Source organism: Oryx dammah, unplaced genomic scaffold (assembly GCF_014754425.2).
Source record: "Oryx dammah isolate SB20612 unplaced genomic scaffold, SCBI_Odam_1.1 HiC_scaffold_4, whole genome shotgun sequence".
In the NCBI taxonomy this organism is placed as follows: domain Eukaryota; kingdom Metazoa; phylum Chordata; class Mammalia; order Artiodactyla; family Bovidae; genus Oryx; species Oryx dammah.
Window position 1 is genome coordinate 2,974,566 of NW_024070188.1, and position 18,145 is coordinate 2,992,710.

The 18,145-nt window shown below is 36.9% G+C and overlaps 1 protein-coding gene across 4 annotated transcripts in view; it reads left to right on the forward strand.

Annotated features, from left to right (window-relative positions):
- MYO6 (myosin VI) overlaps positions 1-18,145 on the forward strand; it is a 159,803-nt gene that overhangs the window by 133,784 nt on the left and 7,874 nt on the right. For 2 of the 4 annotated variants that reach the window (XM_040239052.1, XM_040239053.1), the window contains exons 23-30: positions 728-857; positions 2,812-2,902; positions 4,428-4,578; positions 6,063-6,271; positions 6,916-6,994; positions 7,875-8,038; positions 16,585-16,688; positions 17,949-18,080. In XM_040239052.1, the coding sequence (XP_040094986.1) occupies positions 728-857; positions 2,812-2,902; positions 4,428-4,578; positions 6,063-6,271; positions 6,916-6,994; positions 7,875-8,038; positions 16,585-16,688; positions 17,949-18,080 (1,060 nt within the window). Of the gene's footprint in view, positions 1-727; positions 858-2,811; positions 2,903-4,427; positions 4,579-6,062; positions 6,272-6,915; positions 6,995-7,874; positions 8,039-10,726; positions 10,751-11,155; positions 11,186-12,930; positions 12,970-16,584; positions 16,689-17,948; positions 18,081-18,145 lie in introns of those variants that run through there. The other 2 variants (XM_040239051.1, XR_005720875.1) reach the window with 2 other exon arrangements.

The window sequence follows — 18,145 nt, forward strand, 5'->3', positions numbered from 1 at the left end:
TAATCAGTCAGAAGGACACAGTGCAGGCACAGGACAAGTTTTCAAAGATCTTTAATCTCTGTTACCTTTGTTTATAAGAAGCTGTTATTTTGATAGTGTGTGACATCCTCAATATATTATTGTGGGATGTTCGGTAAAGGATAGAAATCAATATGTAATTTGGTGGTAGATTGTGAAAATAATGCATTTTGTGATTTAATAACCTAATAGATGTTTTATTTGTGTTGTCTGTCTCTTAGTAGCAGTTTCTTCTTTCTGACCAAAAGAAGGATGGGGTTGGGAGAGACACGGTAGTTTTGGTGGTACCCAATTTTATAGAGCTGACCTTCGCTTGTACAGTTATCTGGGAATATGGATGAGCCAGTTCAGAGATATATTAGACTTTTTTTCATTCTTGCCATAAAACCTTTTTGCCCATCATCTATAATGGTCATTTAAGATTTTTTTTTCCTACTTTCTATTATTGAGTCTGCTAACTAGCAATGAGTAATTCACCCTCCCCGTAACCTCTACAAAACAAGTCCTGGAGGAAGGAAGAGAAGGGCAGCAAAATTCAGTTGTGTGTCTGGGTTTGCTTTGAAACGCCACTGAGACATGTCTGTGTAACGGGCTTGTGATCCCATACAGAAAGCTAGATTTTGATTTGTATTCTGGTTATTTTGTATCTCGCTGTGTGTTTAAGCACGTCTGTCTTTTGATATTATTAATCAATTATTTGATTTCCCAGTTTGCAGAATTTGATCAGATTATGAAGTCTGACCCCGACCACTTAGCAGAGCTGGTCAAGAGGGTCAACCACTGGCTAATCTGCAGTCGCTGGAAGAAGGTCCAGTGGTGCTCGCTGTCCGTCATCAAACGTAGGTGTTTTCTTCCACTCTCAGACCTGGAATTATGTTGGAATCGAGCTGGTTTGTGGAATGTTATTAATTTGTCTCAGTGGTGAGAGCCAGGCCACAGGGACTGTGTCACTCACTCTGCGTCCCTGGTTCCTCACGTAACACCGTACATGTAGTATGTGATAAATTAGTACTTGGGGCCTTTCTCACTTTCTCCAGTGTATGATACTTAGCTTCTTTAATCACATGTATTATAATTAACTTCATCTTGCTCTAAAAATTCTATCTCACTCTCTTGACTCCTGCCCTCTCTCCTTTGCTCCCCTGTCCCCTCAGGATACCCCAGTCTCTGGGACTTACACCAGAAGTTTTCTTTCCACCCACATGGCGTCACCAGAATACACACTGAAAATTTCAGTTGTATCGTCTCTTCTTTCTTGTCCCTGAAATCATGCCAGTCACCAAACTCTGTTGATTCCCCCTCCAAACTGCACCTTTGCTCCTTGTTGCCACTCTCTTCGTGGAGCCCCTCTCCCCAGCTTGCATAGTGACTTCAGCGGCTCCCAGACTGGTTTCCCTAGCTTCCCAGGCTTATCTTCCCAGAGTCTCTAATTAAAAGGCTTTGATTATGTCTTTTCTTTAATACAGGGCAAAGTCTAAAGTCTTAGAATGTTACAACAACTTATCTCTGACCTAAAACAGGGATGAGGGACAGAATAATTGTGGGTTACCTGATGGTGGTGGCCTATGCAAAACCTTTAGTCATAGGGAGTATTGTCAGTAACTTGATTAAAATTTTAAACCCCCGCCCAACTTTCCACCTTACCTGGAACAGTGCTAGAGGCACAGGAAAAGGATTCAGTACATTTCTGCTTACTAATTAAAAAAAAAATTCCTTTGACCTAATGAGAAGGAACCATACAAGCAACATGCAACGGTGATGTCTTGTTAGTTAATTGTAATATAAATAAAAACAAAGCTATAATAAAAAAGATAACAGAAGCTGTTTCCCCATCACTTTCCAACTGAAATGTGAACATACTTTTCACTATAGTTAAATGCTTTCAGCTTTAAACATTGTATTATGATGGAAAACATATTTTATTAACATTATTTCTACTATACTATTCCTTTGTAGACTATATTGTGCAGTGGTCAAGTCACTAAGTAGACAAAATCGTTGTAGAATGTTAATGGGGAATGTCTCCAGGTCAGATTAGTCTAGGATATTCTGACTGACTGAAGTTAAGTAGAGTCCTTTGTGGCAGGATCCTTAGAGGCCACACTCAGTATGTTCATTGTGAATCTTCAGAAGGAGGCATAGCAGATAGCTTTTCCTGAGTTCATTTGACAGGTGAATCCTTTTTTCAAGACACACCTGTTGGACTTCCGTGGTGATACAGTGGTTAAGAATCTGCCTGCCAATGCAGGGGACACGGGTTCAATCCCTGGTCTGGGAAGATCCCACATGCACGGAGCAACTGAGCCTGTGTGCCACACTACTGAGTCTGCACTCTGGAGTCTGCTGCAACTACCGAAGCCCGTGCAGCTAGATCTGTGCTCCACTATCGTGTTGAGAAGCCACTACAGTGAAGAATAGCCCCAGCTCGCTGCAACTAGAGAGCTCACATGCAGCAATGAAAGAAAGTGCACCTGATAAAAAAGAAAAAAGACACACGTTTTAACATTTCCTAAGCCAGTATTGCATAGGACAGTTTGGGACACATTAGTGTAGTGTAACAAGGAAATAGCATATTTAAACTGTACACTTAGCCATATAGTTGATATACTTTTTGTTTTAAGAAGTTTAAGGGACTAAAGAATTGTGCCAATTTTAATGTCTGGTATAATACGTTCATCAAGATTTTTATGTTTCTTGAGAATTGCTTTGTGGAAAGGAGTGGTTTTTAAAAATACTGTAAGTCTAATTTAAGGTAAATAATTTTCTATCATTATATTTTTCTCTTGCACTTAGTGAAAAACAAAATAAAATATCGAGCTGAAGCCTGCATTAAAATGCAGAAAACTATTCGAATGTGGCTTTGCAAAAGGAGACACAAACCTCGGTAAGATGAATAGAGTCTAAAGAATCCAAGATACCTGTTTATCCCTAATATAAAATGGCTATAAGGTCAAAATGAAGTACTCAGTTTTCTTTCTCCTCCTGTTCTTTGTAAAAAGATGTGTTAGTCTGTTACTTATTGGATATTAATTAGTTTCTTCATTCATTCATTCATTACTTGCCTCATTCTGTGAAAGGTTTTGAAATAGCATAGATTCAGTTCAGTTCACTTCAATCGTTCAGTCCTGACCGACTCTTTGCGACCCCATGAACTGCAGCACACCAGGCCTCCCTGTCCACCACCAAGTCCCGGAGTTTACCCAAACTCATGTCCATTGAGTCGGTGGTACCATCCAACCATCTCATTCTCTGTCATCCCCTTCTCCTCCTGCCCTCAATCTTTCCCAGCATCAGGGCCTTTTCCAAGGAGTCAGCTCTTCGCATCAGGTGGCCAAAGTATTGGAGTTTCAGCTTCAACATCAATCCCTTCAATGAACACCTAGGACTGATCTCCTTTAGGATGGACTGGTTGGATCTCCTTGCAGTCCAAGGGACTCTCAAGAGTCTTCTCCAACACCACAGTTCAAAAGCATCAATTCTTCGACACTCAGCTTTCTCTATAGTCCAACTCTCACATCCATACATGACTACTGGAAAAATCATAGCCTTGACTAGACGGACCTTTGTTGACAAAGCAGTGCCTCTGCTTTTTAATATGCTGTCTAGGTTGGTCATAACTTTCCTTCCAAGGAGTAAATATCTTTTAATTTCATGGCTGCAGTCACCATCTGCAGTGATTTCAGAGCCCCCCAAAATAAAGTCAGCCATTGTTTCCACTGTTTCCCCATCTATTTGCCATGAAGTGATGGGACCGGATGCCATGATCTTAGTTTTCTGAATGTTGAGCTTTAAGCCAACTTTTGAGTCTCCTCTTTCACTTTCATCAAGAGGCTCTTTAGTTCTTCTTCAGTTTCTACCATAGGGTTAGATTAGAGAAATGTAAACAGTATGAGAGATTGGAAGGAGCTGTTTTATTTTGATTACTTTAGTGACTTGAGTTTATTAGTAAATGTCAAATTGACATTGTTTTTAAAAACATCTCATTAGTGTTTTGACCATAATTTACAAGATTATCTGTAGGAATTATACTGTGTCACTGTAAATTTAGCCTTTATTTCTTATTTGATTCTTTTATTATTAATTTAGAAATTTTAAACATGGAGGTCTGAATAACTGTTCATCTATTAACACATTTTCAAAGCAATCACACTTATAGTTTTTCTGTAATTTGAATTCTCAAATTCTTCAGTGTAAGTATAGACGTCTTCAATCTTACTGACAGATATTAATGTCATTCACATCCATATTTGATGTTTTCTTTTACCCTCAACAAGAGACCTTAAAAAATATTGCATAACATGAAAACAGAAGTATTCTGTTTAGTCATATTTTTAGCATTTAATTAAAATGAAAAATCTATTTGTATGATTAAATGGTAGAATTAAACTGATAAAGTATTATCTTTGCAGCATTGATGGCCTGGTTAAGGTGGGCACACTGAAAAAACGACTCCATAAATTTAATGAAGTAGTAAGTGCATTGAAAGATGGAAAACCAGAGATGAATAAACAGGTCAAGGACCTTGAAATTTCTATTGATGCTTTAATGGCCAAAATTAAGGTATGTAGTTTTAACCCAAATGACTTTTGACTTTTAAAAACAGTTTAATATTTTTTGTTACTATATTGAAATTTTATAGAAAAATGTCCTTTTTTAAAAAAAATACAAATTGTTACATGTGTTGAGTCTCAGTGATAAGTGATAGTCATATTATTTTCTCTACTCTGTGTTTGAAATTTTTCATAGCAAAAAAATTAAAATGAAGACAATTTTTGTGCAATTCATTTGTTGCTAGGAAAGATTTTTCCAAAATATTAACTAAAATATTATACTCTTTTGGTAAGCTTTTGCAAAATCATTACAGAGAGAAAATTAATGCAAATTATTTTATTTTGTTTCATGTTTTTCTACTTTCAGAAACTAATTTTTAAATTTTAAAAGTAATAGTCTCAAAAATTTGGAGAAAATCTCCCCCCCTTCTTTACCCCTCACACTAACACATTCAACTATATACTGTTACATGTTCCTCTTGATCTTATTTTATATGCACATATTTTTGCATCGTTCTTATGAGGTACATTTTATTTCCCATTCCTATCATTATGTTATTGCCTCGTCCCTATTATTAAATTATTTTCGTATAGGCTGTATCATAAATTACTTAACTTTCATGAAATAACAATTAATTTTCTCCCATATTTTGTAAGAAAAAAGCAAGAGGGCCTCTTTGGTTTTGATTTTTGTTTGATTACTAGTGGGATTGAAAATTTTTTCTTTGTGCTTGTTTGTTGATTATGTTTGTCTATTCATATCATTTTCTGTTATATTTTAGGGCCTCAATGTTTTTCTCATTGACTTTCATAATTCATTGCAGTTGTGTGAGATATAATATCTTAAAGTGAGACTTTTAGATATTTTCTACAGATAATGATAAATCTTGGAGTAAGACTGGAGAAAGAAGTCAAAACTGAAAATGCTTTGGATAGCCTTAGCTGATTTTACAGATCTGTCCAGAGCCACCCCTGTTTATGTGGTATTAATCAATTAAAATCAACCCAGCCACATTTAAGAAAATCATCCAACAATTTTGGGTATAATGATAATTTCTTAAATATTCCCAGTGTATTATTTGATCATTAATATTAAAGAATAGTAAATTCTGGCAAAATTAATCATTTCTTAAAAAATAAACTTTAACTACAGTATATTAGTTTGTGCACAGTATACTCTTAAGATACTTGATTACTTGATTGATAGGAAGTAGACTCAAATTTTGTTCATAGACATAACTTAAAATTTTAAATATTATTTAATATTTAAGCAATATAAAAAGATAATGGGCCTCCTGCTTACCAGCTTTTTCAGTTTTGCTGTGTATGTGCCTGTTGGTTTGTTTTCTTAATTGTGGTGAAACGCATACCATTAAACTTACCACTTTAACCAGTTTTTAAATGTACAGTTCAGTGGTGTTTAGTGTGTTCTAATTGTTGTGCAACAGAAGAGATAGCTTTTTAAGTGCACATCCATTGTATTCTTTCTTTAAGTCCACGATGATGACAAGGGAGCAAATACAGAAAGAGTATGATGCTCTAGTTAAAAGCTCAGAGGTCCTTCTCAGCGCATTACAGAAAAAAAAGCAGCAGGAAGAGGAAGCAGAAAGGCTGAGGCGCATTCAGGAAGAAATGGAAAAAGAAAGGAAAAGACGTGAAGAAGATGAGCAACGCCGAAGAAAGGAGGAGGAGGAAAGGCGGATGTAAGGCATTTATGTTGTTGCCTTGGATTAGAAACTGACGCCATAGCGAACTCTGAAGTGTTGATAGTGGTTAATGAATATTCTTACCTGTAAAAGTGATACTCTTATATTTAAATGCTAATTTTAGAAGAAGTTTGAAAATGGAGAAAGTAAGCTCACTTTACAATAACATAATATGATTTTAATTATAATCTGAATTTTGGTTAAACTCACACCTGAGGATTTCTTAACTTCTTCTTGAAACTGACTTTCATATTATTTTATGATCTAGGAAGAAAGTACTTCTCTGCAGTTTTAAAACCGATAAAATTTTGGAAGCTTGCCATAGTAGGGCAGACAGAAGGAATATGAGTTGTCTAATTGGAGAGGCAGTGTGATCAAGACCTTACAAGTAGGCTTGGTAACCAAGTTAATCCAGAGATGTTAAAGGTTATGGAATATAATTATATTTCTTTTGTTTCTAAAGAGCTGCTATCAAAGTTAGATTTTATTTTTCAAAAAATAAGCTAATAATGTAATAGCCAGGAGATTAATTTGACTTCCCATTTTGTAACATTTATTTATTAATAGTTAAACTTTCTTCTGAAGAGTTTCTTATTTTCTGTTAATTTTTGAAGAGTTTTCTAATTTTTTTTTTCTTTTAGGAAACTTGAGATGGAAGCAAAGAGAAAACAAGAAGAAGAAGAAAGAAAGAAAAGGGAAGATGATGAAAAACGTATTCAGGTCTGTACTCTCCAGGCAGTCAGACTGAATTCTTACTAAATAGAATCTGCAAAACTGTAAAACAAAAGAAGATCTTCATTTACTAGATAAATTGTCACTGATTTATCCTAGAGAGCAAAGGCAGTTTCAGAAGTGGTTATGGGAAGGGACTTTGGAGCTAGGGAAGTGAGTTCAAATCCAGCCTCTCCCTGACAGAAATCGGGATATTGCAGGAGTTACAGTGAGTGACTGTGGGTCACAGTTTTCTTTCTGGAATGGAGATAAATAATAATTGTGAGCATTAAATGAGATAATACCTGTTAAAGCATTTAGAACAGTGCCTTGTTTAGGAAGTATTAGTTTGTCATCATTCAGAGGGGGAAAGTCAGATCAGCATTCAGTCACAACATAGTTATCTAATATTTTAAAATGTTATTTTATAACTTTGTAGATGCTAATATTAATAGGTTAGGATTAAGCTACTCTCCCTACTGCCACCATCTTTTTTTTTTTTTTTTTTAAAATCCATGTCTGAGAATAATTAATCCTATTTTGAGTGTCTGTCTGTCTTGGCTTTCTGATTTATCCTGAACACCACCAAGACTTTGAATTCCTGAAATCTGCAGTGGAGGTGTTGGTATTCAGGTCACACCAAGGCTACTGATGTGATGTCTGGGAGACTCATATTCTAGTGATGGAATGGCGGAGTCTTGCTTTGGGGCATGAGGAAACATTAATCACAATATAGAAGGGGAGAAGATGGTAGATTTCTGGTTAAAGAGTATGTATTTCTTAGTTTAAAAAAAAAAAAAAAAGAAAAACGTGTATGGAGCAAGTGTGCACAGTGAGGGGGATGAGCAGAGAGAGAGAGGCCCGGCGTCAAGGCCTTCTGTGCCGGCAGGCAGAGGTGGAGGCGCAGCTGGCCCGGCAGCGGGAGGAGGAGTCCCAGCAGCAGGCGGTTCTGGAGCAGGAGCGCCGGGACCGAGAGCTGGCGCTACGTATCGCCCGAAGCGAGGCCGAGCTCATCAGCGACGAGGCGCAGGCCGACCCGGCGGCGCTGCGCAGGTACCGTGTGCGGGCCGGGGGCGGGGCGGGCGAGGCGGGGTGGGGCGGGGCACGCGGGTGGGCGGGGCGATGCCGCCGGGGGAAGGGCGCTGCTGCTTTACTCACCTGCCGCCTTGCCTCTCCTTCGACGGAAAGGGGAGTAGGGGGAAAGTCACGTTGCCTACGTCTTGGTATATTTGCCACTTAAAAATTATTTCTATTTACTTTTACACTTAAGTCAGTGAAACTGTTGATTTCATCAAGCTGTGCTGAAAATGAAAACTGCTATTTCAGTTCATAAGTACTTAAAGGAAACATCTTGGTTTACTCTGAAACTATCAAAGAATATTGTATAAAGGGTAGACAGTTTTTAAATATCTGCCAGTAGATACTGGCATGAAAATGGTGAATATGTTATCATCCAGCTTAATATATTTGAGGCTGGAATGTATTACAAATTTTTCAAATGTGTCATATACCCTAACCCCTGAGAAATTTTACACATACACATACCTCTCCCCACTGTGATTTAGAATAAATAAGATTTACCCTTCCAGCAAGGCAGCTTAATCACATGGAAACAACTTTGCTCCTCGGGTCTGAATGATCTCTAAATAGTATGGAGTGTGGAAGTGTCAGGGCAGTTTATTTCTCTTCCTTGGTTCTTGTCTCCTTGCAACAGAAATTTGGAACAACGGACCAAAAAGTGTTAAACAACAGACAGGTTACAATTTCAGCTTAAGCAGACACTCTCAAGGGAGTCCTCATCCTTCCTACCCACCCCTCTTGGCTTCCCTGTTTTATTCTTCCATTCTCCTTTTTGTTATGCCTGGTTCGGAGCAGGGCTTGCACCCACCACCAGTCAATGAAAGGGAATGCAAGTAGGCATGCCCTCAAGGCCGATTGACGATTTCAAGTTATATAACAGCAGACTGTGTTGCTTACGTCTTCCCATAATTCAGTCTGTTAGATTAGTTGTAGAATATTCATCAGGCCTTACTGGGCTCCTCATGGCCAAAGGTTACTTGGAGAAGCCTCTGTGGCTCTTTTGTATCCACTGTGTTAGTAGGGTTCCTGTGCAGGAGTTGCAGAGTCTCTGTGGTTATCTTGTAGCATCTGTGAGCTCTCCTAGGTGTGTCTGGGATGGAGTTTAGAAATCAGATTGCATCCTTTTCAGCCAGGCCTTCCCTTGCTGCCCATGTCTAACTTCCTACTGAACAGAGGAATACAGAAGTTCTTGCTAAAAGTTGAAGGAAGGTTTTACTATAACAGATTCATTTTTAAAAATATACAATGTACACACATTCGTTATTACTATTTATTTGTAAAAACAAAACTCAGTTGTGGAATTCCTTTATGCATAAGTACCTATGTTGTATATATATTGCAGGCCTGTGTGTAACTATACTTTTCAGAATGTCCAAGTGCTGTTTATGACAAAATAATTAAAACACGACCACTAGATGTTGCTATTTCCTTGTGAAAGGTAGAAAATTTGGTCCACATTGGAACAAGGCAATTAGATTTTATTTAGTTGAAAACAAAGACAGGTAAGGAAAAGGGTATGTGAAGTTGCCTTTGCACGTTTTGTACTGAGTGATTATATTGGGGAGCTCTGGAGCTTGAATTGTACATGAAAGTTATATTTAAATAAACTGAATAGGCCTATGTGTGACAATAACTGTTGAGCTCATTGGTTTGGAGCCACTTTTTGGGCTCTTAATTACTAACATTCTTACTATAGTTAAAGTGAGTTTGGTTGATGCTGGCTTTCTAACTGCAGGTTCAGCCCAGCTGCTATTCAGTTCCTTCCCCGTGCCTCTTGGTGATGTGTCTGCAGCCTTTGTGGATAACCAGCTAGTGGGCTAGGCTGGGTTCCCATTGAGCCAAGGCTGGCCATGGTGTGTGTGAGGAAGTTCCGCACTTGCCAGAGCTGACATTATTAAGGCTGAAGCTCTTTAGGGAAGAACTCTTTAATGGAGCCCGTGTTGGTATTTATGGCTTAACTCTGTGTTTAAGCATTTGAAATATTTAGCTCTATCCAGTGTCATTCCGTGTGCCGTGAATAAGATACTAGCTCATTCGTGAACTCCTTCCCATCCTCAGAAAAATGCAGTTCATCCAGTGTGAGTGGTCTTGGACAGAGTGGACCATTTAGGAACTCTAGCAGAAGGGATGAGCGGCCTATGATTTAAATTAAACAGCATTAACTGGGTGATGAGATCGCTACAAAGTAATTAGGAGATACCGAGTAGTTATGACTTGAACGGCAGAAGAGTTTTAGTTCTCCTGGGGGATAGCTGTAGGGATGATGTCCCCTTCTGGGACGGTCCCTTCGGGTCCTTTCTGCCAGCTGTCTTCCAGGAAGCTTTTCCTGACCCTCAGTTTCCTGTGAACTCCTCCACTTCTGAACCACCTGGTTATTTTACACACTGTACTACAAGCATTAACACTTTATTGTGGATGATGTTCTCTATGTATTTCCCCATGTTTGATTATTTTATCTTACTCTATGGGCTACAACAGTTTTTGAATGTTTATGTTACGTTAGTTAGCACTGAACTCTTTCTAACATGTTTATGAGTAAGAACTTAAGTAACTCTGTTCTCAATATATGGCATGAAAATGTTCTTGGGGTCTGTGATATATTTAAAAATATATATGTAGATAGATTCTGCTGCAGTAAACAATTTCAAGTTACTTTTCCAGCTTGGATTTCCATCCAGTAACTAAGTAAGAATTGTTTCCTACGTATGTAATGTATTTCAAATTATGATCTCATTGAATAACACTAATGATCCTTGATGCAAAGTAATGATTTCACATTTATATTATCATTTCTGAATTCTACTAAAACCGAACACAAACCCCACCTGAGTAATTTTTAAAAATCTAGATATAATATATTCACTCCTTAATTTTCACAGAATGCCTTTAGTTTATTCTTTTCTAATCATTTGTAATGAAGATTTAAAAACATTAAAATTCTGAGTGTTCTCATACATAGGTTAAATAGAGATAATGGAGTTTTGAAAATCAATTTGCAAAGTCACTGAAACACAAATTTGGCACAATCCAGATTTTCACAGTTCAGAATTGGTTATGGTATTGACTAAAATATATGTATTCTTTTCGCAGAATTAACGGAACAAGACGCACAATGACACCGTATGTCATTTCCCTTTTAAAGTTGACTTAATCGTGTAACCTTTTTTTTCTCTTTTTTAATAGGTTGTGGATACTTTTTAGGAGAAGTATTTTCCTCATTGAAGTAAATTTTATGTCATTATTACTATCATCATCATTACTATTTTTCCCAGGAAAATGTTTAATGCTCCTTTTTGGTGTTCAGTCACAGTAGTTTATGATTTGGTTTCTTTCTTTGTGTTTGGTAACTTTGTTTAAACTTTAACACCCATTTTTTGTGTTTTTAATTTCCTTTACTGATACCTTCATAGAAGTAGATGTAGAGATATAAATAAGAATAAACAAAATATTTGAAGTATTTGAGTCATGGCAGATAGCTGTCTTTCAGTATGTGTAATAGTTTATTCTGCTAACACCTAAAACAGCTCATAATTTGAAGTTATAATATGAATTGCTAGCTGTGGTACTCGTGTATCTTTTTGTTATGAAAATCTCCCCACAGAGAGAATCTAGGTAACATTTTGGGATATACATATACATTATATGCATAAAATATACTTTTTGCACATATTTTTGTATATGTGCTATATATATATAAAATTTGGAAGTTTGTTTAAACAGCTTTTATTTCTCCAGCTGTACCCTTTATAGTGAAGGTTCTTAACTCTATCAGATCCCAGTACCAAGAACAAATGTTTCATAAATGACGCAACCTACTTTAATAGTTTTCTCTAAATAATACACATAAAAGAGAAATAAAAGACAGTAGTCTATAATTATTTATTTTATTACATTTTATTTATTTTAATATGAAAGTGCTGACTCTCAACATTAGAAAAACAGTAGTAGTTACTCAGCTGTTTTCACATATACATAGAATCACCATGAATGCAACAGCTACCAATGCAAATTGATGTAAGAAGTTTGTTTCAGTCAGTTAAATGCCAGGAGATCTTCTCCTTTATGATCAGGGCCCAGCTCTGAGCCTGAAGCAAACATGGCCATCTTCTTTTCTCTAGATTTTTGCTGATTTATAAGATTTTTGAGGTTACCAGAGTCTGATGAATAGAATGAATAAATGATTGATTATGAAGGAAGAGAGCAAAACAGGAAAATAAAGTGCTAATGAAGCTGATGAATATGATTACATGAACATTCCATTACACAGAATTAAGCAGATTTTGAGAAAAGTTACAGTCTTCTGGTTAACAAAAAAAAGTAAGTTTTTGCCTTTGGGAAATGTTTATCCTAGGAAGGTCAGAACACTTCTGATCTTTAACAAGTGCTTGATGCATTTGAATTTTTTTAGGCATGCTTTAATTTAGAATTTTAGAGTTTTGAGCACATCAGACTCTTATTTAAACTCTGACACAGTAAAATAGATCATTTGGTGGACCACCGTTATACCCTAATTAATATTTACCAAGCAACCCCAGTGCAAAAATCCTTGTACAGATTCTGAATTCCACCAAGTTCCCTGTTTGCATTTAGAACAGGCTGATTATATTCTATACATAAAAATATCACAGAAGCATGGCTCTCATGAGACATTATCCAAAAGTTTCTACTACAAAAATGAAGTTCAAATAACTTTAACTGGATTTAAACAAAAATTTTGTTGTATTTTATAGCTACAAAAAGTGTATTACCAACTTTTGCAAAGTAAAATAATAGTGTATGGTTACTAAATCAATAATCTTATTGAAATTTTCATTATACTTTTATATAGTTGTCTTATATAACTTGTAATATTATTTTTCTTATAGGGAGCAAATGGCGAAAGAGATGTCAGAAATTTTGAGTAGGTTAGTGCAGTGTAATTTGGGGAGATAAGTGTCACATCAAAATCATATTTTCATCACTTGGACCAGAACCTGTTATATAACCTGTTCTTTCCACGTAAATTTTCTGTACAAGTAATGTCACTCTGCCGTCTTGCCACACTAACATAGAAAAAGGTTAAAAAAAAAACAAACCAGAGCTCCTGTAAATTGGCCTCTTTCAGTGGGGATACAACTGGTATTCAGGTGGGACTGTCCCTTGTTGCTGGTGCTGTCGCACTCACCTGGGACCCCACCAGTTCAGTCTTGGTCGGGGGACCCTTCCTGTCCTTTTGACAGAAGGGACACTTTGAAACGCCCCTGAGGGTGGTGCTGCCCCCTGACTGAGACCCACTCTGCCTGGGGAAGGAAAGAGAAGTGAGGAAGCGTGTGGCCCAAGGCCCCTCCCCACCATAGCACAGGGATGGAGAACCAGGGTGGAAAAGCTGAGCCACCAAGGAATAGGGCTTCCCAGCAGGATCTGGTCCATTATCACCTGGATACGAATCAGTAACCTTTTAACTTTCAATTTGGAACTTACAGAGCTAATTGAAAGTGTTCAAATTAATGTGTTTTTTTTTAATCAAAGTCAATTTTGTCACTGCCTTACTCTGTTGTTCACATGATTGTCTTTATAACAAGTCTAAATAATTGGTCGTTGAAAGTGAACCTTCATTTTCTATCTTAATACTTCCAAAGATGGGGGGAGCATTTAAGTGAATTTGATTTATGTACTTCTTAGGATGCTGAATATGCTATTAGCAGGTGTATTTTTCTTTGAGGTAATAGGAATTAAAAGTTGGTAACAGTAAAACCATATTTCAAGTAGTAATAATTTGAATTCAGTGTGATTTTTAGAAGTATCAAAATACATCTTATGTATATCAACATCTCATATATATTCTGACAGTCTATAAAGCTGTATATTGTGTAGAATCACTTTCTCTTTCAAAAGGAAAGAAAACAGCAAAAACGCATAATTTGAGCTGCCTTTCTAGAAAAGACTGGTAGAAGAGCTAGGAAGAAAAGATAGTTTTTTGGTTAAACTTATTGAATGGTGATTTCAGGATGCAGAAAAGAAAAAACAGATATTTGAATAATGTTAAAAGCATAGTTTATTGTTAAGGGTAATAGAGAGAGCTTGCTGACACACAGCTGGCTCTTTTTGAGCAAAGCATTTAAGAACAAAAAGTTCTGTGAAGAATGGCCAGTTACACAGCTCATGAAGAAATTCTACAGTGAACTTGAAACAGACTGTAACCATGAAAATGCAGGAAGGACTAAATGGGCACACATTATTCCTTAACTTGGCTTATAAGTGACTAAAAATCATCAGGTGTAACAATTTTTAAGTGTGTAGAGTGAAGTATGCTACTTTTTATTCTCTAAAAATGCATAACTACCCCTTTCAAAGAGTCAAAAGTACCTTGTTTCAATTTTAAGCTTAGCACCGAAGGAGTAATTTTATTTCAGGAAGGACGATTCATATTTTCAAGCATCGTTTTTAAATAACATTGGTCTCAGTAAGTGTCTTATGTCTTGGTTGCTTGCCTTGCTTGCTGTTGTCTTTCAAAATGTAAAATGCTGAGAAAATACGAGGTCATTTTGAACATTATACCGTGGTCATCCCTCAGGAGCATTGCTGTGAAACAGCTTATCCCATTTAATTTTTAAACTATTTATCATTTTACTTTTCATATTGTAAATAGATGTCTTTTATTTTTTCTTTCTTTCTGTTTTCCCACTCAAATGTTCCTGCCAGTTGGGGCGTGTTATAGTACTTGTGCCCTTTGGAATCTCCGTTCTCTGTCTCGTGACCTACAGCCATTTTCCTTCAATTTACTAGTTGTCATTTTATTACTCACTGAATACCAAGGTGTGGTTTTATTTGCTTATAGAACTTTTCAAACTTTTTACCTGAACTCAAAAGTCCTAAGAGTTTCCAGGCTCCAGCAGCTCTTCTGGAGACTTATGCAAAGGGTGGCAGTTTGGCTACTCCCCTGGGGACTTGTAAATATCCAGACATCCAGGGAGAATCAGCCAGTAGGAATGGTTGGGGCTTGGTCATCTGCAGCTTCCAACAGTCTGCAGGTGACTGGCCCTTAACCCATCACGTGCTTCTAACGATCTTAAAGTCTGTGATTTTTAAAAACAATTTTCAATTAAAGTATAGTAGATTTACAGTATTGTATAAGTGTATAGCACAGCAGCTCCATTTTATATATAGATACTTTTTTAGATTCTTTTCCCTTAAGACATGGATGGGCTATCCACTCCAGTATTCCTGGGCTTCCCTGGTAGCTCAGCTGGCAAAGAATCTGCCTGCAATGAGGGAAACCTGGGTTCAATTCCTGGGTGGGGAAGATCCTCTGGAGAAGGGAACATCTACCCATTCCAGTATTCTGGCCTGGAGAATTCCATGGACTGTATGCTCCCTGGGGTTGCAAAGAGTCAGATACAACTGAGCGACTTTCACTTCACATAATCACATAATCCTGAGCTTAGTTCCTGGGCTATACAATAGGTCATTGTTGGCTATTAATCCTATACATAATAGTGTGTATATGTTAATTCCAGCTTCTCAATTTATCCCTTCCCTACCACCTTTTCCCCTTTGGCAACCCTAAGTTTGTTTTTTGTGTCTGTGATCTTTTTCTGTCTGGAGAATAAGTTCATTTGTCTTTTTTTTTCTTTTAGAGTCCATATATAAGAGATACCACTTGATATTTGTCTTTATTTGTCTGACTTAGTACAGTAATCTCTAGGTCCATTCATGTTGCTGCAAATGGCATTTTATTCATTTTTATGGCTGAGTAATATTCCATTGTATATATTAATTATACCTACATCCTCTTTATCCATTCATTTGTCGCTGGACATTTGGGTTGCTTCTGTGTCTGACTGTTGTAAATAACTCTGCTATGAACATTGGGGTGCATGTATCTTTTCCAGTGATGGTTTTCTCTGAATATATGCCCAGGAGTGGGATTGCAGGATCATATGGTAGTTCTGCTTTTAATTTCTTAAGGAACCTCCGTAGTGTTCTCCATAGTGGCTGTACCAATTTACATTCCCACCAACAGCGTAGGAGGCTTCATTCTCTCCAGCATTTATTATTTGTAGACTTTTTGATGATTGCCATTCTGACTAGTGTAAGGTAATACCTCATTGTGGTTTGATTTTGAGGGATATATATATATATATATATATATATATATATACTATATATATAAATGTATTAAGTCTTGATCATACATCCATGAGTTAAAATATTTAAACAGATGTGGGTAAAATATTTAAACAAGTATTAAAATTTTTTTAATTTAAAAATATTTAAATCAGAACTTCTGAGTCCATGGTACTAGAATATTGGAATCAGAAGTTCTGATTTAAAATCTAATACAAAAATGATGCAGTGGAAAATTATAATTTGCCTGGGCATTCCATAGTATACCATTTTTAATCTCGTCTATTAAAGATAAAAAAATTATATTTTCCAGTAGTTGTTTCCAGCTTGCAAACTAAGGTTCATTTTCTTGCCTATTTAGTCAGTATTTTGTGTTTTTAGTTTCAATATGTAAAAATGTGTAATAATTACAGAGGCCCTGCTGTACAAGCCACCAAGGCGGCTGCTGGTACCAAGAAACACGATCTTAGTAAGTGGAAATATGCAGAACTCCGTGATACCATCAATACTTCTTGTGGTAAGTGTACAAGGAGGATGAAAAGTGGGACGGTTTCGTAGCTGGCAAGTAAATACCTGGATTGGGGTGGGAATTTTTTTCATATAAATTAGTTGAAGCCATTCTCTTTTTACTCACACCTTGCGTGAAGACCTAGTTTCTTCACAAAGCTAAAAGACAGATATTAAGTTAAATTGATTTTGCAGGCCAGAGATGAAGAGCACAGAGAAGTTACAATTAGGGCTGTATCAGTGACTGACTCTCCTAACATGTGGTTCCTGGTAGCTCAGACAGTAAAGAATCCTCCTGCAATGCGGGAGACCTAGGTTCGATCCCTGGGTTGGAAAGATCCCTTGGAGGAGGGCTTGGCAACCCACTCCAGTGTTCTTGCCTGGAGAATCCCCGCGGACAGAGGAGCCTGGCGGGCTACAGCCCATGGGGTCACAAAGAGCTGGACACGACTGGGTGACTAAGCACAGCTCACAGCACTCCTGTCCTTATTTGTAACAGCTAAATGCCTGTGTATCAGACCCTGTTGGTCTGTGAGCTCAGTTGCTTCATTTGTGGCCAACTCTTTGCAACTCCGTAAACGATACCCCTTGAGGCTCCTCTGTCCATGGGATTATCCCAGCAAGAATTTTGGCCCATAAATGTAGAGTGAAAAATGGCAGTGGAGTTTTTCCTTTTTAAAGCTGTTTTTCTTCCAACAGAACAGAGTAAAATACTGTATCCAGGGGATCCCACACAGTTGTGTTCACGTGTCAGTCATAGTATTTGAATTTGGGACACTGTAACTAGGACCTCAGACGTCATAATTGTACAGGATGCCTCACTATTGTTTTTTCCCTTGTCGCTGAATTTATCTGCATAATTACAAATGTAAGACATGTAGTGCTTTTAAATCTAGCTTATATTCGAGCACAGTGACTTCTTATTCTGTTATTCTGGTCTATGACCTTGGACAAATGACTTAACCTCTCTGATCCAAGTTCCTTATCTATAAAAGACCTATTTGGTCCAGAGTTCTTGTGTGGAGTAAAGATATAAGATAGTAGTTATGCCTAAGAAAATGCTCTGTAAGTATTTAAAAATAGTATTACCATGAAAGTACTCATCTTTGGCAATAACTGGTTTACTTTTGGTTTTGTACTGTTAATTTAAAAATGAAACCTTCATTTAAAAATACGTATGTTTATGCCAAAGAATAATTATGCTAGAGAACTAAATTAGGATGTTAATTGCTTTTTTTTTTTTTTTTCAATCTTTCTATGTACCTGATAGATATTGAGCTCCTGGCAGCTTGCAGAGAAGAATTTCATAGGCGACTAAAAGTGTATCATGCTTGGAAATCCAAGAACAAGAAGAGAAATACCGAAACAGAACAGCGTGCTCCAAAGTCTGTTACTGATTATGGTAAAAACACATCTGTACTTCTGAATGTTCCAAAGTATATGTGTATAATTACATATAACTATGCA